Below are 23,096 nucleotides of genomic sequence, written 5' to 3'. Positions count from 1 at the left end.
AGTTCTGTACCGTTGAAGGATTCATAACAGATTCCAAGATTGCTGCGTAGTCGAAGAGAAATCTTCATTGCCATTGTGTGTGTTGTTTCCTATCTGATAGGACTTTCTAATATTACTCAGTTCTGTACCGTTGAAGGATTCATAACAGATTCCAAGATTGCTGCGTAGTCGAAGAGAAATCTTCATTGCCATTGTGTGTGTTGTTTCCTATCTGATAGGACTTTCTAATATTACTCAGTCGACAGAAACGGCGAGAGAGAGAGAGAGACACTGCCCAGCTATGTCTCTTCCACCAGTGTCGGCTAGCCAGCGTACGCGACGTAATCCGAACAAAATAACAACGCCTATATCCATGGCCAATGAGGAACGTTTTATAACAACAAACATAACTGTTATCAACGACCCTCATGGAACTGTGAGGACGCACAACACCTATGGACGTGGGATGACCTCCAACACCTATGGACGTGGGATGACCTCCAACACGTATGGACCTGTGGGAAGTCCAAACACCGGTGAACCTCTGAGTTATTCCTCTGCACCTGGGCTCAGCCCATCGAGACATTTCGTTGTAAATCTGATGGAAGAGAATTCCAAGTTACGCGAACAGCTCAAGGATGAGATACCTGCAAAAGACCGGGCATTCGAAAAATTAGCAGTATTTGAGAAACAAGCAGCCCAGGATTCCCAAACTATTAGAAGCATGGCGGAGGAATTAGGGCGTGCCTACAACAGGAATGATAATAATGCGTATAAATATTGAGACAACAGAAACGATGATCTCATCCACACATTTGTTGGAATCTTTTAATAGAAATGCATATGTTTATTTTTCAAAACTGAATGCAGTATCTCTTGTTAGAAATAAATAAAATTCTTGTTAAAAAAAAAAGAAACAAAAGAATTCGTAACAAACTAATACTTTTTAATGGCTGTGCTAGGTTTAAGAAAGCAATAGGCAAAGCAGAGCTCGTGGACTACATGTGAACCCAGGACGGGTTTTGTGGTCCCCAATTTGGAGTATCCTGGAATATTTTGCCTTCTAGGTGTTGTGGGGGGTATTTAAACTATATTTGAGCCCCCTAGGCATCAAACAACAAGACTGTTATTTTTAACAAAAAAGTCCCAAAATCCTGTAAGGGTTACCACTTTTGAGCCCCAAGGCCAATTTCTGCCTTTTTTCAAACAGAGGGGAACAGGAAATTACAGTACTTCCACTTGCTTCTCATAGTTTAAAAAGGCCTCTTTGGCCTAAACTGGCCCAAGAAGACCCAATAACATAATGAAAATGCTGCTTAAAACTTCATATTTTAAAACCATTAGTATGTAGAACCATTAATGTGGATTAATTTATCTTTAGTTTATAGAATAGCTGCAAAACTTTCCTCATTTAAATGATCGTTTCAGTAAATGCCAGGTCCAACTACTGTATCAAAACTTTTATAACATATATATACACACACACACACACTCACACACACACACACACACACACACACACATTTGAACATGACATAAAAGCAAATATGAACACTTTTTCAAATGCACCATCTACTCACGCTTATCAAGATAAATCTACTATTCCAATCTCTAACATAATCTGTCACTCCACTCTTTTTTCTCTGCACCTCTCTTCCCCATTTCTATTCAATTTACTCCCAAGACTCAAAAACTGGAGCAAATGGCCTCCCATCTCTCTTTATGCTGAAAATAAAACTCTCTGACTAGCAGTTACACTTTACTGAGTTCAGCTGTACTCCCTGCAGCCAGACCTGTGGAGAGGAAAGCATGTGGAATACATGCATTAGTTTGTTAACATGAACAGAAAGGGAAAGCATACAGGTTCAGTTTTCAGCCCCATTCTGTTTTGTTAAGTTAAAAACACTATTACGCTATTCCAAAATTGAAAACTATAATTCAAGAATTATAAATAATGATATTATTTCTGCAAAAATAATCACTCTGCAAAAAAGGAGATTAACTGTGGTGTCACTCAAGGTGCCATCTTGTCCCTGATGCTATTCAATATATATATGAATGAAGCTGTTGGGAGAGATCATTCAGAGACACAAGGGGGGTGTTATCAGTACACTGATGACACTCATATATATTTCTCCATGTCTCAGTCTACAGCTCTGACTACAGATGGCATCTCTCCTCTCAATGAATGATTCTATGATCCCTTCTTAATGAAGGGAAAATGACTTCCCATTAGTGGTGGTCACTGGATGGCACACAACCATCTCATAGCCTGCAAACAGCCACAAAAAGTGTGAATAATCATTTGCCTTTTTTAATCTTTCCAAGCATATTTTCTAGTATTATGCCAAAAGACTGTCCATACCACTTTTAGAGCTAATATAAGAGATACGCAGGTGACTAGGCTGTCTAAGTAAAAAAAGAAAGGTTGCAGTAATGTTACTTACTACCTGTATATATGTATAAAAATATATATGGTAATAGTTTTTAGTAAAGTCTTTACAGGCAATATATGCTGTCTCAGAGTATGATGGAGTCTCCTTCTTTGGAGATTTTTAAACAGAGGCTGGATGACCATCTGCCAGGGGTGCTTTGATTGTGTATTCTTGAATGGCAGGGGGCTGGACTGGATGGCCCTTGTGGTCTCGTGCAACTCTATGATTCTATGATTCCAGTAGATAGCACATTAAATAATGTGTGGTTCTTTATTCTATAATATATAAATCTTTCTTTTCAGATAGACAGCTCTCAAACTGTTTTGATATTTAAAATCTGGTTACACTCAAATACTTACGGTACATTTGGACCAACTGAGTTTCTTTAATTATGGAAAGCCAACACAATCTTAAATGAGCTGTGGACTGAAGTGAAAAATCTATTTTGGGATACTTAAGACAGACAGATCAATAAGTGACTGAGGGCACTTCAAACACAGAGAAAGTCTTATAGCCCAATCACGTTATGCCATTATTTCCACTTCTTTTGTTCCTTCTGCTTGAACAAAGATTTTACTGGTTTCAAGACTTATTCCCAAAAGCTCTGAAAGAGACCTGAATTTCACCTCCCCTTAGCAGTACTTGCTTGTAGGCTGTTTTCTTTAAATATAAACACAACTGACAGAATATAGAAAATACAGATTACATTGCATAATATTGTATTATAAAGTGGAATATTATAGTATATAATATTATATTATAAAGTGGAAAGAATCTAAATTTCTGCTTTAACTAATAAAGCATTCAAGGCAAAACTATTCCTTAATATAAGTCTTATGCTATCTCACAAAATAAGCTTTTGATACTGTGCACTGAGAAAAGAGCAGAAGTTCAGTACAACATTAATAAATTTTGAATACAAAATTCTTAAACATCTGTCTTCTTTTGAATTCCCCATGCCCTCACAACATACACAACACTGAGGGATGCGGGCGGCAAATTATGTCATGTTTTTTCAGGGCAAGGACAAACTTGTCATCCGATAGAAAATAACACCAAAATTGACTTCCAATACCACTTCCTTTCAGAGAAGAGGCCACTTCCGTGCGTAATATAGGCCAGAGGGACCAAAGCATGATATAACTGCACTCCAACTGGCATTTGGGAGCCAAAATGTCAAAATATGCAGCTGGGGCCTTTCCTTTCTCCTCCCACTAAGCCTCACCCCACTCACACCATCTCTTCCGCAGGGACAGACCATTTATGCCCAAAGGCAGATATATGAGGAGCAATGGTGTCACCCTACCTTAGGGTGTAACCTGGTGCAACCTGCACCCCCGTGACGCTACTGGCAAGCTGAACTGGTATACAGGATGTATATCTGCTGTGGGTCTGGATTCTTTATGTTTATAATAGGAGTAAGCAACTTCTGATCATACCCTCCAGCTGCCATTGGTTATACACTCTATCATCTAGACCACTATTTCTTAATCTTTTCTTTACCAGGGAGATCCTTTAAATATAATTTGTTGCCATGGACATGCCAGGGAAGATGTGGGCTGACCAGCTGAGTGACAGCAGCCAATGCAAAGGCTGGCTGGCTGGGCCTGTATGTTGTTCAGTCCACTCTGAGGATGGAGGGGAATGAACTCTGTTTCCTAGAATCAGCGGATCATGAAGCACTATCCAAAAAGGGGCCTGTACACATGGAAGTTGATAACTCTGCTCCCCAGAAGCTGTGATCACAAAGCACTGTCCAAAAAGGGATTTGTGTACTTGGAAGTCAGTAACTCTGATCCCCAGAAGAGACAATGATGAAGCACTATCCAAAAAGAGGGTTCTACACATCGAGATCAATAACTCTGTTCCCTAGCAGCTTCTTAGAATCATAGAGTTGGAAGAGACCGCAAGGGCCATTCAGTCCAACCCCCTGCCATGCAGGAAATCCAAATCAAAGCATCCCCGACAGATGGCCATCTAGCTTCTGCTTAAAGACCTCCAAGGAAGGAGACTCCACTACACTCCAAGGGAGTGTGTTCCAATGTCGAACAGCCCTTACTGTGAGGAAGTTCTTCCTAATGTTGAGGTGGAATCTCTTTTCCTTTAGCTTGCATCCATTGTCCCTTACAGCATTAAGATTCTGTTATTCTATTGCATCCCTCAGAATGTTTTGATGGGATCTAAAATGAACTGGGAAGTACAAAAGAGGCAGGGGGGGGAGGTTTGAGGTTAGGTGGAGGAAACCTTAGATTAAGGCAAAGATGTCATGTGTCAAAGTAGGAAAGGGAGATATGAGATTACTGATGAAAAAGGAGATGGGGAGAAGGAGGAGGGCAAGGAGAACACAAGGTGAGCAGGCATGGCAGAGAGCTGTGTCATGTGTAAATGCCCTGGTTAACTCTGAATAGTTTAATATTGGTTGATACCAGTGCTGACAGAAGCACAGGGTGGAGCGCCCATTAAAATATTCCACTCCAGGACATTTATGGATCAGATAGACTCCTGATGGCTCTTGGGGATTTCCTGCTGCCTTGACAGGTGATTCTGTCAAAGTTCTGGCTGACGTCTGGAAAGGAGAAATATCCAGGGCAGTAGATACAATCACTTCTGAGCATCACCTCTCATGAAGTGGAACAAGACCATCCCCCTGGTTTTCCAGGGAGCTGGTGGCAATGAAACAAGTGACATGGTAGGTAAAGCAGTGTTGGCAAAAAAAACCTCACATCGCATCTAATCGAACACAGGCTAAGGCTTATCTTAGGGCCTACTCTGTGCAATAGAGGCAGCAGAGGCAAATTTCTTTTCTGCTTCTAATGCATCTTCCAGGAGCTACCAGCAGAGATGTTTCAAATGGTTAGGGGTCTTTTACACACAGACGCAAGAAAGGAAAATACAGATCACTTGAAAGCCCACTGTGAACAACTTGCCTAGTACTTTTCAGAAAAATTGCACAGATCCACTCTGACATGAATGCTAACATTAATACAGATCCAGTGGATAGCCCTTGCTTATCTAGTGACAATGGATATTTTTCGATTTGTGCAACTTGAGAATGTGGAAAGGATTCTTGGAGAGGTAAGAGATATTGCATGTATTCTAGGTCATTTCCCTTCCTGGCTTATTAAAAAAATCTAGATGAGGACTAAAACAAGGCAGAGTTTCAGCTTGCCTAAAGGAGGTTGTCACCAAACCATTACTAAAAGGCCATCCTTGGATCCCACCATTTTGGACCATTATTGGCCACAGTCTCTAATATTCCATTTTTAGGCAAGGTTCTTAAACAATGCACTAGATATTTTTAATTGTTGTGGTGGTGTGTGTGTGTCTTAATAATGTTTGTTTTAACCTGGTTTTATTTTTTTCTGATAGTTTAATTGCGTTTTAAGTTTTGTATCTTTTGTTTTTGTTTTTTAAATTAATAATTGCAAGCCTCTTTGAGTCCCAATCTGGTGGGATAGCAAAAAACATAAGGAGGAGGAGGAGGAGGAGGAGGAGGAGGAGGAGGAGGAATGGTGTTATACCCTTTGCTTGCTTGCTTGCTAGTGCCTCTTTCTTTCTTTCTTTCTCCCTTCCCTCCCTCTCTTTCCTTTCTAGGTCTTTTCTCCCCCTGATAAAGAATTCAGGGGTGGTGGTGGTAAAGTTCTCCTGGCTAAAATAAAGGAGAGTGGGAGAGGGGGGAGGGAGAAAGGTAAAGTAAGGCTGGCTGGCTGGCTGCTATACAGTGGCTCAGCCGCTCATCCTGCCTCCTCCACAGAGCAGTAAGCTTTTCCCCTCACTCCTGTCATATGGCCACTCCACTGTGGGGAGGAGGTGGGCTGAGCAACCAAGTCTTTGCAAACCCCCCTGTGAAGACACTGAGAGCCCATGACCTTCCACTGACCACAGGTTAAGAATCACTCTTCTAGACTCTGGAGCAGGGGTAGGCAATCTTTTTGAGCCGGGGGCCAGGTTGCTGTCCCTCAGACAACTGGGGGGGCTGAAGCCAAAAAATAAATAATTAAATAATGTTTTTAAAAAATAAATATATAAATAAACCAGGACAAATGTAGGACAAAATTTTCAAATGGAAGACACTTTTTTAAAAAAAATGGAGGACACGTGAAAAAAATTGCTGATTTTTTAAAAAATGTTAATATAAATGCATGTTTCTGAGGCTTCTATAGACAATTGCCTCCAAAGGCCCCGGCGGCAATCAGCGGCAAGACCGGGCTGGGGCCGGTCCCAAGGCCTCGCCGGGCCGCATCCGGCCCGCGGGCCGCAGGTTGCCTACCCCTGCTCTGGAGTGTATCCTGGATACATGCAGCCCCTGGACCTCTGGAAGTTGCTCACTCCTCTTTTAGAAAGAGACAGTCTGTTTTCTGTGCACAGAACCTTAATCTGGAGATAAATATGGTCAATTTTCTGTCCATTAGACTCTCTGACAGCCCTATGAACTACTCCCAGATGCTTAAAAAAGTTGGAATTGGCCAAACTTCCATTTCTGATTTTGAAATATTGTAAATGCTCACGTTTTAACTGTAAAGATGACCCCTGTGACCTTTTAAAAAATGAATTGCTGTTCTTGGAAGCTTCCAGGATAGGCAGCCCTTTTTTTATTTTTTTTATTTTTTAACCATGAGAACCATGAAGTGCTGCAGGCAGCTGCAGGATCATACATTGCCCAGCCCAGTCATATAGAGATCTGTACGGGGTAGACATGGGTAAGATGTATGTATTTAACCTGGAGCAGAACACTCAACACTCACATAGTGGAATGTTCTGTTCCAGGTTAAACACTTGCATCAATACTCATGCCTATCCAGAACAGATCTCTGTAGATGGGTGAGGGCAATGTCTGATCCTGCAGCTGCATGCAGCACTTCATGGTTCTCGTGGTAAAAAAAAAGGGCTGCCTATCTGGAAGCTTCCAAGAACAGCAATTCATTTTTAAAAGGTCACAGGGGTCATCTTTACAGTTAAAACGTGAGCATTTACAATATTTCAAAATCAGAAATGGAAGTTTGGCCAATCCAACTTTTTTAAGCATCTGGGAGTAGTTCATAGGGCTGTCAGAGAGTCTAAGGACAGAAAATTGACCATATTTATCTCCAGATTAAGGTTCTGTACACACACAGTACCTCCTTGAAAGAGACTCCATGGAAATTTGAAGTGTACTATCCTATTGTGTTACTGTGTGGATGAGAAATAATGCACAGCACAACAGGAAACATTTGCCAGAAGTTACTGCTAACGCTGGTAGGTGTGCATCACTGCCAAGCATATCTTTACCATCAGAGTGCCAATTGGCAAAGCACAGATAAAAGGTCCTGTTAAAAAATTTAGGACTGAGATGGGGAGTCCAAGGTATTTGCAAAGGTGTTTTCCACCAAGGCTTCTCTGATTTTAATCACTATTTTGTGGCTTTGAGAACTGAGTTAATTATTATTCTCCACTGAAGGACCACAGCATTCATATGTAACAGCATCTTCTACCACAATCTCATATTTGACTCATAAAGAATACAACACTATGAAAGAAAACATGATTATACCAGTAATTAAATTTCAGCAAAGAAGTTTGCCATAACTGAAGAATTTAATACATCGAAATGGAACTTCGCTGCATTTCAATTGTACAAACATTAGATTAATGATAGCTCAACAACAAAACACCAGTGACTGAGAACAAAATATATTATAAATGAAAAAAGTGTGTAAGACACACAAATGTGTAACAGATGAAAACAGGCAATCCCTTTAGCCCTGTAACAATACATGGCCCTTGCTGAAATTAACCATTATGATTAAATGCTATACTCAAAACCAGGTCTCTGCAATATGTGACCCAGAAACGACCCACAAGGCTTGTATTCTACTTAAAATCCACCTTGTTTTGGCAGGCAGCAAAAGCAGGTTTGTCATCCCCTAGAGAGCTACCATGCCTGGCTAGGGTTGCACTTGGCTTATTAGGTGACAAGCCATGCATACCTACTAGAAGAAATTCTGTTCACCTTGCTTTTCCAGATGAATAAACTTGGAGCAGAAGGCTGGTACGTGGCCTCTAGCAGTAAACAGTCCCAATATACACACTGTTTCACATCACAATGAGTGACAATTACTGCAGAAAGAGGTTTGTTGTTGTGTGTCTTCAAGTCATTTCCTGCTTATAGCAACTCTAAGGCAAACCTATCATGGGCTTTTCTTGGCAATATTTATTCAGAGGAGGGTTGCCACTGCCTAAACCTGAGGCTGAGAGCATGTGACTGGGCTGAGGTCACCCAATGAGATTCATGTCAAAGCTGGGAATTGAACCATGGTCTCCAGAGTCATAGTGCAACATTCAAACCTCTACCTCATGCTATAAAATGCTATATGGGCAAGGAAGGCCCTGTACAGATGGGCCTTTTAATATATCCTGGCTACATACTAGGGTTGCCCAGGAGCATCCTTTTTAGACGCTCCCTAACCCTAGTACGTCACCAGGACGTCAAAATGGCGGCGCCTTGTCTACATGGGCACCACCATTTTGACGTGACAGCCGCGGCGTGTCTAAATGGTGCGGCGTGGCCGTGACATCCTGGTGCTGCCGCAGGGTGCTTGTGGCACCCTTTCAGTGGTGCCAGACGGAGCTCCGTTCCCAGAGGGTGCCTCGTTTCTGCGGCAACTAGATTGCCGCGGGAATGGTGCCAGGGGGAAAGGGGCCGAGTGGCCCCTTTCTCTCCTGGCTGCGGCTCTTGGGGTATCCTGGGGCATGAAGCCCCAAGAACAGCCCTTTTCGGGACCAGGGTGGAGCAGCATTTTGCCACTCCTCCCTGGTCCCGAAAAGTGCCGTATTGGGGCCTTTGGGCTGCCGCTATGGCTGCCCTGGCCCCAATATGTGGCACAAAGGGGCAGCTCCAGCCCGCCCCAAATTGGCAGTCTGTATCCCGCCGATATTAATCTACTTTTAACTCTTGCCCTTTGGAAAAATAAGAAAAGGGTTTTTTTTCTTATTATTGTTTTAATTACCTTTCATTTGTCTGAAGAAAGACATACCTTTCTCAGAATAAAAAGGCTACAATATTGAAATCATTAGTCAAAAGTAACCAAAATCAAGTCAAGCTGATTATTTGAAGAAAACTCTTTAACAAAATTCATGGCTTTAAAAGCACAACTAAATAGATAGGAAGACAGGAAGCAAGAAACCATGTTATTTTTAAAACATTTTTTTAAAACCTTCTGTCATGATTGCTAAAATAAACAACAAAGCACGCATTTTTCCTAATTCAATTTTCTGAAAGGAAATCCTATAAATTCTGAAAGGTAATCAGGTAAGCAGCCATTTTTATAAACATTTATACCTCTATAAATATAGATGGAATTTTAATATGAGAGTCTCATTGAATTAAGCAGTAAATGTTGGCAGGTTGTATTTTCATTAAGTTAAATCACATCTACAGAGTCACAATAATCATGTTTAAATACTAACATATTTCAAAGATTTTGTGTCAACAACAAATTAGATATGACATGCATTTTAGCACTATTATGCTTTATTTCTGCAGTTACAGTATGTTGCCAGTTTCTACTTCAACTGTCTCCCCTTCTACTATGTGAAAGATTTGAGAGCTAGTCTGATATCTTTCAGATCTAACCAACTGTTTTGAGAAGAGAGAGTCCTGTAGTGAGTGCATCAACCCCTGAGGCTTACTTCTTTCATGATCTAAATTTTTTGAATGTCCCAGAAAACCCTGCTCATCAGGAAAGCTAGAGATACCCATCACTGTACAGATAGATCCATGAGCAGTTGATGTTTTTCGAGCTTGGGGAACTTTCAATAAAAGGGGTGGGGGAACATTGTGAGAAATGTCAGTAAACATAACATTCTTTCAGGTTCTGAACTACTAAAATATTTACGAAGGACTGCTTTCAAACAGGAGCAAAGGACTAAATCATGTCCACTCCCTTTCCGCAGGCAATGGAAAGGCAATTTGCTGTTCTAGATTCTTTTGCTGATTTTGGTGGAGGAAATATTGGGTTCCTGTTGGAGCACTGCATCTGCTATTGTCTGGAACAGCAACACTTCTCAATCCACAGATGACAGAATAGCTTAGGCTCTCTTTGATAGTAATTAGTTTGGTAGAGACAAAAGAAAGAAATCCCATGTCAAAGATATTCCTTCTTTTTCTTCTTCTCCGATTATCCTGCCCCGATTTTTCTCAGAGGGGCGGGATACTATTATTATTATTATTATTATTATTATTATTATTATCCTCAAGAAAGACAGCTTTCTTTTTATTGCATGTTTTAATCCAGAGAATTTCCAGCTTTATTCCCCCAGAGAAGCCATAATTTTATTTCAACCTTGAACCTACATGCCAATTTTACAACCAAATTCTATAGTTCACAGACATAGTTGCTGCTTGAGTCCTGCCATTACATTGCATTACATTTGAGCTAACCAGCATAAAAGCACCATGTTGCAGGAACATATTAATCCCTGGCTTCGGTTTGGTATTTCCTGATGGTATCTCACTCAAATCTTTTCTGTCCATTTGGGAAACCCATTCCCTAACTGAAGTGGAAAAAGAAGCCCAAATGACTGACAGATGCCTCATAGACTTATTTCATAGTGAAAATAGGGAGGATATATGGCTCAGCCTAGCACAGGTCTGCATGCTGATTACAGTATCCTGAGGGTATGTTGAATTGCAACCACGGTCTGATTTCTCAACAAAAGACCCTATCAGAAATATTGCTACCATCAGCATAGCCTTTCGATTGCACCACCAAAGAAAAGTGGGAGATATTGAATATTGAAATGACTTCAAAGCATATGCCTGTGACAAGTTTCTCATTCCAGTGATAGTTCACATTTTGTAGAATATATTAAAATTATATTTTCCTTTTAAAAGGAAAGGTCAAGGCATAATAAACTAAAGTGAAGTTAACAGATTTAACGTGCTTCTTTTCCACATATGATCAGCATGCTAATACAATGATGCTAACTAAGACTGATTAAGCGTGCTATAAACAAGATTGCATATGGAGATGATGTGAACCAGAATCACTGGATCATCTGATGTGCCCAATCATTTAACTGTACAATATCAAAACACTAGCATTTTTGTGATTATTTAAAAGGCTAATTCCTCAACACACACACACACACACACACTCAGAGTAGCGTGATTAAGATACAGAAATGTATAAGTGAATTAACAATACATTCCAGATACTGCCTTCTTCAGTTGTACAAAATAAAAGTGAGCTAGATCTCACATTACCTTGTTTAAAACACTATCTTAGATGACTGTTAAGCAAGATAGTATACGTGAAAGAAAATAGCTGGATTCATGTAGGTTGTTAGTTGCTTTAGTATATAAAAACAAGCACAACTTTGTTCTGGATACCATAAAGATGTAATTCATCACTAATACTATACCACTTGTCAGAAGTGTTTGCTGATTTCTTTGTTTCTCTGCCATTTTTTTCTGTTGCTTCTTCTATTTGAATGTAGTTATACCCTTAGTGAAAGTTTAGCCATGATGTACTTAAGAATTATCTAAAGCTGATCCACCCACAAAACAACAAAAACATATGGAACTATGTTCCCAAGACTACATACTTTAAACTCTAAGTATAGAGAAATAGACAGAAACAACAGTTGTGTAAAGGCTATGCCATATGATTGCTCAGCAGGTGTCATTCACTCTCAGTAGAGATGGTAATATTTAACTATTTCATTCTTGGAACTGAGGACAAATAATTTCCATAAATTTCTCCCTGCTACAAAGAAAACAAATATTTCTGCACAGTTCTCACTCAATACACACACACGAATAGGTTGCTTACCTGTAATTATGGTTCTTGGAGTGGTTGTCTGTGAACTCACACAAATGGGTTAGTCTTCTGCCTGTGCAGCAGATACTTGGAATATTCTAAAGCTCATGAAGCATGCTGGCAGAAGACTCATCTTCCTGCACAGCACATGTGTAGCCCAGTTCACACCTCTCTCCTTTTCTTAGTTCCATTTGAAACCCCACAGCATTTGCAACTATCTGCTGTACAGGCATAAGAAAAAGCTATTTGTGTTAGTCATAGAGACCACGAAGAAGAACCATAGTGTTTCAGGAAGGCATTATAGGCAGGAATACACATGCTTTTGTTGTGACAGAATTGTGGATGTTGCACAAAAAACACTGTTTCCAGGCAGTCGCCCATGCCCTTTGTGCAAGACTGCTGTTTCCTATTCAAAAACAAGAGAGGCAGTGTGGTATAGTGGTTTGAGTACTGGACTACAACTCCGGAGACTAGGGTTTGAATTTCCACTCATCCATGCAAACCCACTGGACAAGTCATACTCTCTCAGTCTCAGAAGAAAGCAAAGGCAAAATGCAAAAGGCAAGCCTTGCCAAGAAAATTTGGACATGTTCACTTTAGGGTCACCATAAGTTGTAAATGGCTTGAAGGCACACAACAACAATGCAAAAATAGCAATCTTGAACAACAAAAATCTTGTGCAGATAACAGCAATCTTACACAACAAAACATATGCCTATTGTAGTGCGAGAGTGGAGGTTTTTGTGTGTAAGATTTTTGTGTGTAAGATGTTAGCCTTCATTAACTTTTGTTTGGATCATCTTTGTGGAAAGTAAAAGAAACTGTGCTTTTGTGTTTAAAAGAAGAAAAAATGAAGGGTGGATCACAGAATTCAAAAAGTAAGAGCAAAATCCATCTATAACTGAGTGCTAAATCCACAGTTGTGCAAGAAGAGCATCACTACAAATATGGAAACTGCCTGTGCCCATCTGTTGAACAGAGAAGAAGCAGCTTAAAAAAACTAGCTTTCCAGGTCCTGCTTACACTAACAACTCTGTTCCAACTTCTTGAACTACAGTTCTAAAGACAGATAGCTTCCGGTTCTGAAATCAACTAGGAAGACCAATATCACTATTTTTCAAGGAGACCAACCTGATCATATCTATCAGGAACTGCTCCTCTATTGTTTGCTTTCCTTTTTCATCCCTGGGGGGAGGGGAGCTGTTTTGGATTGCAAGTCTGTCCGCAAGGTCTCTCTTATATTTCAATGACTAATTCTGATTGTTAGTCCAAATTAGACTATACCCACTGAAACACTTCCAACCTGAAAACAGCCAAAAATATATGTCCAGGAATGACCAGAAGTGACAGAAAAAATGTTTCTGCTTCCAGAAAATAGCAGGCAGGTAACTCACACAAGGCCGGGAAAATTCCCCAATCCTCCACACATGCCCAACCTAACTATAATTCAGTGGTAAAATACACATTTTACACTCAAAAAGTTCCTGATTCAATCCTCATCATCCTGAGAATCATCCTAGGCCAGGAATAACTCTTCATTGAAACATGCAAGACTTCCTGATAGTGTACAAAATTGCAGGAACAAAATCAACCACTGAAATGACTTATTACAGGGCAGGTTCTTATGTTTTTGCTTTGTTTCCTAAAGACACCACCAATATTCATGAAAGATTTATTTATGGGCTTTTAACTAATTTGATACAAAAGTAACCTTTTAAGGTGTGTTCCATTCCCATCAATAAGACATTTCAAATGTCATTATGAGACAATTGCAAACCATATAAAATTAACAGCTGTTTATGATTTTTACCTGCTGAGCTAAGCAAGACACTGAAGTCTGTCCCACGCTGAGATTCACCACTGTCATTTTGTGTTTCTTTCTCAGTATCTTCATAACGATGCCAGTTGGAAACTACCTTTCTGCATGAATAGCTTCCTAGTTCTTTTCCTTGTAATTCAAGATCATCAGCAGCCTAGAGTGTATAACAAAAAGATGAGTGAGCAAGATTTTCAATTAACCTCTTCTTTTAATTTGGGTTTTCTCAAAAATTAATTGACAGTTTCAAATCAGTGTTCCAACTTAATAGTTTATTTAGCATGCATGCCAGCCCTTGAACTTTAGTACACAGCACTGGCATCCTTATATCTCTCTATGAGACATAACACAGTGGCCTAGCATAATAATAAACTGATAATCTTGGGGATTTATATTTATTTCCTCTTCTGGTTTGGGATGGTGGCTGTGTTGGGTGGCATAGAAATGATTAGGACAGTAAATAGAATTTATCTGATCTTCTTGGTCTTCAGTGGTGTGTCACAGAACAGCTTTTAAAGGGTTTTACCACTGTCCAGCCTCATAAAAGCATCAAACACTTTATTTACATGCCCAGATTGGGATACATAATTATGTCTTCATAATCCTGACATCTAATAATAAATACACTTCTAACTTTAAAACCTGAGATGGATGGTTCATGTGTCAAAGAGTGTGTTGAAAGTGACCAGCCAAGCAGAGGAGTTGCCAAACAAGAATATGCTTGGGGAGGGGAGAGGTTGGTAAATTGTTCCAGTCTGTATATAGGCTATATCATGCTGGTTGTTCTCCTGTTTTCCAAAACGGAACTGGATATGTCAAAATACAAACATACCTCAGATTAAAAAGTCTCTGAGAAACAAGTTTCTTCTTATGAAGTCTTTTTATGTCTACCCAGCCTCCCTTTTCATCCTTGTCCTCTATCTAGCTAGATTTTTTCCCTAGCATCAGTACTGGGAAGATGAAGGAGGCCTGAAAAACACAAACTTTTGATGTTAAGTTGCAGAAGCATGTCTCTAGTAAGAAAATGTAATGAAGCTTGAATGGAGAAAGAGCAGTCTTCCCAGTACTGATACTGAGGAAAAAACTCTAGTTGATCTAACTGTAACCATGTATGCCTGCTTACAACTGGCAAGGTAAAATGTAACTGCATTTGGAATCCTTCACTGAGGATAAGTGAACAGCAAGACAGAGGGAAAGGGGAGAGCAGATAAGCCTCACAAACTCCCCCTTCCCAACATGCTTTTTTTTAATCTATAAGTTTGGCCATCAGAATGGAAATTATTTGAAACGTTGATACTGGTGAAAGAAAAAAATTATCCCAGTATGTATTATGGAAGAAGCCTTCAAGCTATCGCTAGAATATTAAAAATGTTTTTATTACTTTATTCAAAGCTCACGTGACCTGGTGGATTCATTTCACATGTGCATCGTGTTAGTTTTGAATCAAAAGTGGGCTGAAACATATTGAACTGCTCATCTGTTTTGTGGTGGAGGTGCCTATCCCTATTCTTTACATGTTATTTCTTCCTCTGATACTAAAAGGATCTTGTAGCACCTTTGAAACTGTGAGAAAGAGGTTGTAGCATGAGCTTTCATAAACTTGACTTACTTCCTCAGATCTATGAATTATTGTTTTACTGCATCTGCCCTCTGATAAACTGTGCCTAATGAATTTGCATGTCATCACTACAGGTTTTACGGCAGGTCTACATATTATACTGTTATGTAAAAGCGACTTTAAATAGCACCATATGGCTTCTAGCACTCTTGCTCTTGGCATGTAATTCATATGCAATTCTCTAAATACATTGTGCATTTTTCTCCATAAAATGATGAAAAGAGGCCCCGACTCACAGGTAAAACATTGCAATCAGAAAGTCTAGGATTAAGTCCCTAACATCTTTTGTTGAAAGTTTCTCAAGTACAGGTATACCTCAATGAATGAAGTAGATGTCTTCCTGGCTGTTACAGTGGATCCTCCATATCAGTGGGCTGGCAATTCATTGATTTGTCAGTCTGCAGATTGCCACAATCCATATTATATAGTGATTTGATCGTCTCGGAAGAGCGGTATATAAATAAAAAAAATTTAAAAAGCATATTATGGCCTCTACATATGGATGTGCTGACACATCCACATGCACATCACCACCACTGGATAATTGTTTGCATTTTTTGCCGCCCACAGGGGGCGGGAAAACGAACCCTCACAGATGGGAAGGGGCCACTGTTCTTCTTTAACAGGAATTCTGGTACCAAAGGAGAAAATAGCAATAGGTTCCTACACCACAAAACAGAAGAGTAGTTCAACATGTTTTAGCAACATTTTTATTCAAAACTAATATTATGCACATCTGAAATTAAACAATCAGGTTAGATAAGTCATTCATAAATAAACAAAAATATTTAGAACCTTCTGGTGAACGCTCTTCCAAGATGCATTTAGGGATGATTTTTTTTCTTTCAACAGCCTCCACTTTTCTTATGATTTCAGTTTTGGTGGCCAAACTTATTGGCCTATGCTTTTTCAACATGCCAAAGTAACTGGTGAGGCAGGATTATCTTTCCCCCTTTATTTCTGTTTTGCTTTTCAAACATGCTCCGTGAGTGATTCTGGAGGCAGCTGTTTACCTTGTCTGGTGTAGGTAAGCACACACAGCTACAGTAGGATCAGCTAGAGTAGAATCTAATTCCTTCCCAGGTCTATCTTCATTGCATTGCTCACTTTGGACATGCTGCTGCAAACCAACACTGAAAGTCTGTCTTTCTCCAGCCCTCCATCACTACTGTTTCAATGCTAATGCTGCCAAAAACTAAAAAATGTCCAAGTAGACAAAACACAAGAAAAGGGGAAGAGAGAGTTTGCCTGGGCATCCCTAATAAGACTTTGTAAAAGGGAGCTTCTTTGTCACAAGTTTTGTTAATTGAGGCATGCTGGTAGCAGGATTCAGAAAATCTTCTCCATAAGACGTTAGATGGCCATCACCAATCCACTTAAGACACTTGTGGGTTAGATGGTCTGACTAGCAGAAGGCAAGTATGGTATGTGTGTATATTTAAACATTTGGCACCATGATATGTTTTACATAATACTGTCCATATAATAATTATCAAGCATCTTACTACAAAGATGGAAAATCTTATTTATGCTAATACAATTTTTGTCTGGAATCTTGCTAGTACAACACATATGTAGAACTTCCCCAGTATACTGGCTTTCTGCAAGAGGGAAAAAGCTGTGGTTGCAGTGACCACAAAAGAAGTAAGACACTGGAGAAATACACAGCTGGTAGCCAAATTTTGTTTGTCTTCTGTCACCTCTATTGTGTAATCCTAAAGAAGGCGCAACTGCTATTTGGTTTACCAACATCACACCACCCTCCATATTCCTCATCAAAAATCTGTTTCTAATACAGTTTCCACTCTATAGCAAAACATGGTTTGCCATCTTATGGGGAAAATTCAAGGCTGTAGACTATACAGCAGAAATGGATAAAGTAAGGCCTTGGTCTACATGATGCCCCTGGGACTTTGAGTGCTTCTGAACCAAGCCAGACCTCCCCAGGCCTCTTTGTTTAAAAAGATGTGTGTGTATTTTTTTCCATGCCCACTTCCCCTCCAATTCAAAAATGATTCAAAATGCAATGGCTCCCCCCCATCTCCAAGTCCTTCAAATGCCCCCAAAAGAGACCCCCACCAAAAAAAAAAAATCCCAGAACAGATCAAATCAATACTGGAAATGATGTCCCAGCACTTCTGAACACATCAAGTACACAGGTGTAGCCTTTGGGAATCACAGGATGAAAATGCCCTTCCTCCTCTGAAGTTGCCCACCACTGCTCTAGAATATAATAATAATTAATAATAACAATAATTTATTATTTCTATTAACCGCCTCTCCCTACGGATTGAGGCAGGATTACAAAAAAAATCACATACATCATACAATCAAACGTTAAAATTTCCATTAAAATAACCCTCCTATGACACATTAACACAGTTCAATCCAACACAATTAAAACAGTTCACTTGCCAAACCAAGTAGAAGTCAGATACATCTCTTACACAGTCGGGAATAGAGAGAAAAATGAGCATATTGTTCAAGTCAGCTCTGGTGGGAAAGTCCGCCAGAAGAGATCCGTCTTAATGATTTTTTTTAAAGCATCTAAGGTGATAATAAGACAGATCTCCTCCAGCAGGTCATTTCAAAGTTTAGGAGCAACTGAGGTGAAACATCTTTGGGAAGCAGATATTAGTCTAGTTTTTTGTAATAGAAACTTCCCAGACGTTCTTAGAGTGCGGGGTGGACTATATAGACAGTGTACCAGCCACAGGATCATATCTACTACAACTATTGGTTAAGCCATACTTTACCAAGGAAAATGTTATTAATTATATACTGAGGCTATTTTCAGAACCATGTACTGGAGGAGGGAATAGGAGGGAAATCAATACTAATTACTTGCAGGACTATACTGAATATGAGTTCTATCACAGAACTGTAAAGTTTGCCACTTAGGTTACTGCTGCTTTGAACAACAGCAATTCCCTTCAGGAACACAGGAGAGAAACAAATCACAAGACTAGTCTACGAAAAACCAGAAATAGTACTCCTACTACTACCACTAATATATATTTGAATCAAGGATGGGAAACTTGTGACACTCCTTTCGTTCCTACCCATTTGCTATGCTGACTAGAGTTGACAGGATTTGCAATCCAACATTCTGAAGGCCATATGTTCCCATTCGAAATAGAAATCCATTTATTTATAGGAACATGCAGAAGAAAAGTGCAGGTATATCTGTAAATGAAATAGATGTATTTCTGGACCCTACTTCTTTAACAAAAACAATTGGTACCAGAAGTAAAAATAACATGGAAAGTATATCCGTTAACCAAACAAAAATCCATCAGTGATTTTATTGGCCAACCAAAATGCAAAATATACCTGTTGCAGGCTTTCAAAGCTTCTTCATCAGGCAAGATGTTACAAACCAAACAGGAGGAAAAATCCACAATTGGAGATGTTAGTCAGATGCCTGCATGTTGTCTCAGTACTTAGTAACAATGGTATGCGGGGGAGGATATATTTTGCAGGCAGGCTCCTCCTCCTTCTGATCATGTGGCTATAGGGAGATTTTCAAAGTCCAGGAAATTTAAAGCATTCTCTGAACATGCCAGCCACAGATGCTGGCAAAACATGTTGAAGTGCACCTTATGGTGTAGGAACTATCCATATTCCTATCTCTACAGCACCAAAATGTTCCTGATGCAAAAACATGGAGACCTCCTGAGGAATCCATTGTTCTCTGCCTACAAACCACTATACCACACTGGCTCTCAAAACATTCCCACCAGGAAAATTGTTGTAAATGCTTGGGAAAGCATAATAACAACTTTAGGCTATATTCCACAAACAGTATTCAGAAAAGTTAATTTTTGCATTATAATTCCCAGAATCCCCTAGTCCATCCTATTTTTTAAAATAATTTCATCCTTCCTTTAGAACCATTGGCTCCAAATACATCAATAACATGCCAATGTCAGTTGTTATTCATCAGTTTTATAATACTGTCCACATAGAATATACAACACAACAAATCACATTGGTCATCTCCACAGCTCAGATAATTATCTATCACTCCTATTTTTCAGACCTTGGACTAAACATGAAAGGAAATTGTCCAGGCTTGAAGAAGAGAAGTAGCACATTTGAGAATGCTTGGGAAATCATTTACAATCCCCCTTCCGAATTTGCGGAATTTGCATGAATTTTGAAATTTGCATATATTCAAGCCCCATACCTTTGAATGCACCATAACTTTAATGGAGGTTGCCCCTCCATGAATAATCAAAACCACAGATCTCAAGTTTGTGAAAATGGAGGGGCAATTGTATATGTAGACAAGGACAGAGACAGAAGCTTGCCTAAAACTGCCTTATGGGTTCACACACAAGATTTGAACCACAGACCTCTCATCTTACAGTTCACAGTCTTGATTGTTGTTGTTGTTGTTGTTGTTGTTGTTGTTGTGTCCTTCAAGTCATTTCAAAGAACCTATAATGGGATTTTCTTGGAAAGATTTGTTCTGAAGATGTTTTTGCCTTTGCCTTCCTCTAAGGCTGTGAGAGTGTGACTTGTTCAGGGTCATCCAGTGAGTTTCCGATCTGAACTGGGTTTCACACCCTGATCCCCAGAACTGTAGTCCAATGCTCACACTACTACACCACACTCACATTCTTGATTACTAAATAAACAAAATTGAAATAGTACAAGCACAAAATACAAGCTAGGATTCCTACCTAGATCTACCTAGAGATCCCTAGTATTACATGGTTGTCTTCCAAACAAGATCCAACCCTGTTTATTTTCCAAATTAGATGGAATGAGGTGTGTTCTGAGTGGAATTGTATAATTACAAAAAATGACATGGTCTTTTAGTTACAGCACTAAAAATAAGTTTAACTAAGAGCTACTCTGAACTGCAGAAATAATGCAGTTTGAAACCACTTTAACTGCCATGTCTCCATGCTATGGAATTGTGTTCTCTGGGAGAGAATGAATAGACTGTATTTTCCTCAGGAATTCTGTTACATCCATAACAATACCTCTCTGAAGAGATAGCAAAGAGGCTATGTTTCTGAAAATTGTCTTAAATCCTCTGTAACTAAACTATTTACCATTTTAATGGTAACCTATTCTTAAATATCACATCAGCTTATCTACGGCATCATTACCAGGATTCTTATATTTTGTCCCCAATGAGACAATTGCAACTGACAAGTTCTACTGGTTTCCCACCCACTCCAAGCTGCTAGCTTTTGAATGAGCTTTCCAGGGTTGTCCTAGCAACCAGATGGCTCTACCCACAATCCCATACTTACAAAAAGATTAAATCAAAACAGAGCTTTCTGTATATAGCTATAATCATGGCAAAATACCTCTTGACCAAGTATATTGATCAGTTTCCTCCACTTCAGCAAGGAATCAAATATTAAATTGTCTTAAACTGTTAATGTAAATTGCACAGTTCATAGTTATCTAAAATTACACGTGCTTACAATTCTGTAATTCCATTACATACATCAAAGACAGACCATTAAGTACAGTATCCATAATTGAAGCTTATTCCATGTTAGTATATTATCTTATTCCATACATTCAAATTTCATATTTATTTTAAATGTACTGATGCTATAGAACACAAGTTGCCTCCAATAGTGCAGCACTCATCAAGAAGATACAGAGGTTTAATCATAGAATCATAGAATCATAGAGTTGGAAGAGACTGCAAAGGTCACCCAGTCCAACCCCCTGCCATGCAGGGAATCCAAATCAAAGCATTCCCGACAGATGGCCATCCAGCCTCTGTTTAAAGACCTCCAAGGAGGGAGATTCCACTACACTCCAAGGGAGTGTGTTCCACTGTCAGACAGCCCTTACTGTCAGGAAGTTCTTCCTAATGTTGAGGTGGAATCTCTTTGGCTGTTGCTTGCATCCATTGCTCCGGGTCCTAGTCTCTGGAGTAGCAGAAAACAAGCTTGCCCCCGCCTCAATATGACATCTGTTCAAATATTTAAACAGGGCTGTCATATCATCTCTTAACCTTCTCTTCTCCAGGGTAAACATCAAGATATACTATATCCACATCATTCCCTTAATCTAACAAGCTGGTAATTTTATCAAAAAAAAAAAGAAATTAGATTTGTCTGGCATGACTTCTTTCTCTGAAACCCGTGTTGACTTTTTGTGATTATGGACTTGCTTTCTAGATGTTCACAGACTCTCTGTTTAATGATCTGCTCTAGAATCTTTCCTGGTATTGATGTCAGACTAACTGGATGATAATTATTGGGATCCTCTTTTCTCCCTTTTTGAAGATGGGGACAACATTTGCCCTCCTCCAGTCTGCTGGGATGTCTCCTGTTCTCCAGGAGTTTTCAAAGATTATTGCCAATGGCTCCGATATTACATTAGCCAGTTCTTTTAATACCCTTGGATGTAGTTCATCTGGTCCTGGAGATTTATATTTGTTTAGATTAACCAGATATTCCTGTACTATCTCTTTACTTATTCTGTGCCGAACTTCTCCTATTCTGTCCTCTGTTCCATTATCCTCAGGTTGAGCAGCCTTTTCCTTTTCTGAGAAGACTGAGGCAAAGAAGGTACTGAGTAATTCTGCCTTTTCTCTGTCCCCTGTTAGCATTTTGCCATCTTCTCCACACAGTAACCCTACCATTTCCTTCTTCCTTTTGCTGCGGACATATCCAAAAAAGCCTTTTTTTTTTTTGTTCTTAACCTCTCTAGCAAGCCTGAGTTCATTCTGTGCTTTAGCTTTTCTGACATTACCTCTACACAGGTTAGCTATTTGTTTGAACTCCTCTTTGGTGATGTCTCCGTTTTATCCACTTCTTATACTTGTTCCGTTTAAAACTTAGCTCAGTTGAAAGTTCCTTAGTCAACTGTCCCGGTTTCTTGAGACATCTCCCATTTTTCTTCCTCATTGGAACTGTTTCAAATTGTGCCTTCAGTATCTCTCCTTTGAGAAACTCCTATCCAACTTGAATTCCTTTCTCTTTTAGTATTCCTGACCATGGTATCACCCCAGTATTTCTCTAAGTTTACTAAAATCAGCTTTCCTAAAGTCTAGAATGCATGTCTGACTATGCCTGGCTTCTCCTTTCCATTGTATAACAAACTCCTGTAGTACATGATCACTCCCACCTAAGGATCCCACCATTTGCACCCCAGGTCATCCTTGTTGATTAGGATCAGATCCAAAATAGCTGATCCCCTTGTTGCCTCTTCCACCTTTTGGACAATGAAATTGTCTCCAAGGCAAGTGAGGAATTTGCTAGACCTTGAGGATTTGGCTGAGTTTGACTTCCAGCAAACATCAGGATAGTTGAAGTCACCCATCACTACTACATCTGTCTTTTTTGAATGTGTGGTCATCTGTTCTAGAAAGACATCATCCAATTACACAGTCTGACTTGGAGGTCTGTAGTAGACTCCCACCATAACATCCTTGTTGTTTCCCTCTCCTTTAATTTTTATCCAGA

At 39.6% G+C, this 23,096-nt stretch overlaps 2 protein-coding genes and 1 pseudogene across 2 annotated transcripts in view; 2 read left to right on the top strand and 1 right to left on the bottom strand.

Moving 5' to 3' along the window:
• Positions 1 to 27, top strand: part of LOC121920074 — a 209-nt pseudogene extending 182 nt beyond the window's left edge.
• The window catches only part of CHRM5 (cholinergic receptor muscarinic 5), a 99,663-nt gene that overhangs the window by 23,354 nt on the left and 53,213 nt on the right, over positions 1 to 23,096 (top strand). The gene's annotated exons all lie outside the window — the stretch shown is intronic.
• The window catches only part of AVEN (apoptosis and caspase activation inhibitor), a 166,175-nt gene that overhangs the window by 110,948 nt on the left and 32,131 nt on the right, over positions 1 to 23,096 (bottom strand). Inside the window, exon 2 of the mRNA XM_042477767.1 lies at positions 14,025 to 14,187. Within this exon, the coding sequence (XP_042333701.1) occupies positions 14,025 to 14,187 (163 nt within the window). The remainder of the gene's footprint in view (positions 1 to 14,024; positions 14,188 to 23,096) is intronic.

Source organism: Sceloporus undulatus, chromosome 1, assembly GCF_019175285.1.
Source record: "Sceloporus undulatus isolate JIND9_A2432 ecotype Alabama chromosome 1, SceUnd_v1.1, whole genome shotgun sequence".
Classification (NCBI taxonomy): Eukaryota; Metazoa; Chordata; class Lepidosauria; order Squamata; family Phrynosomatidae; genus Sceloporus; species Sceloporus undulatus.
This window is presented reverse-complemented; position numbering and strand designations above follow the sequence as displayed.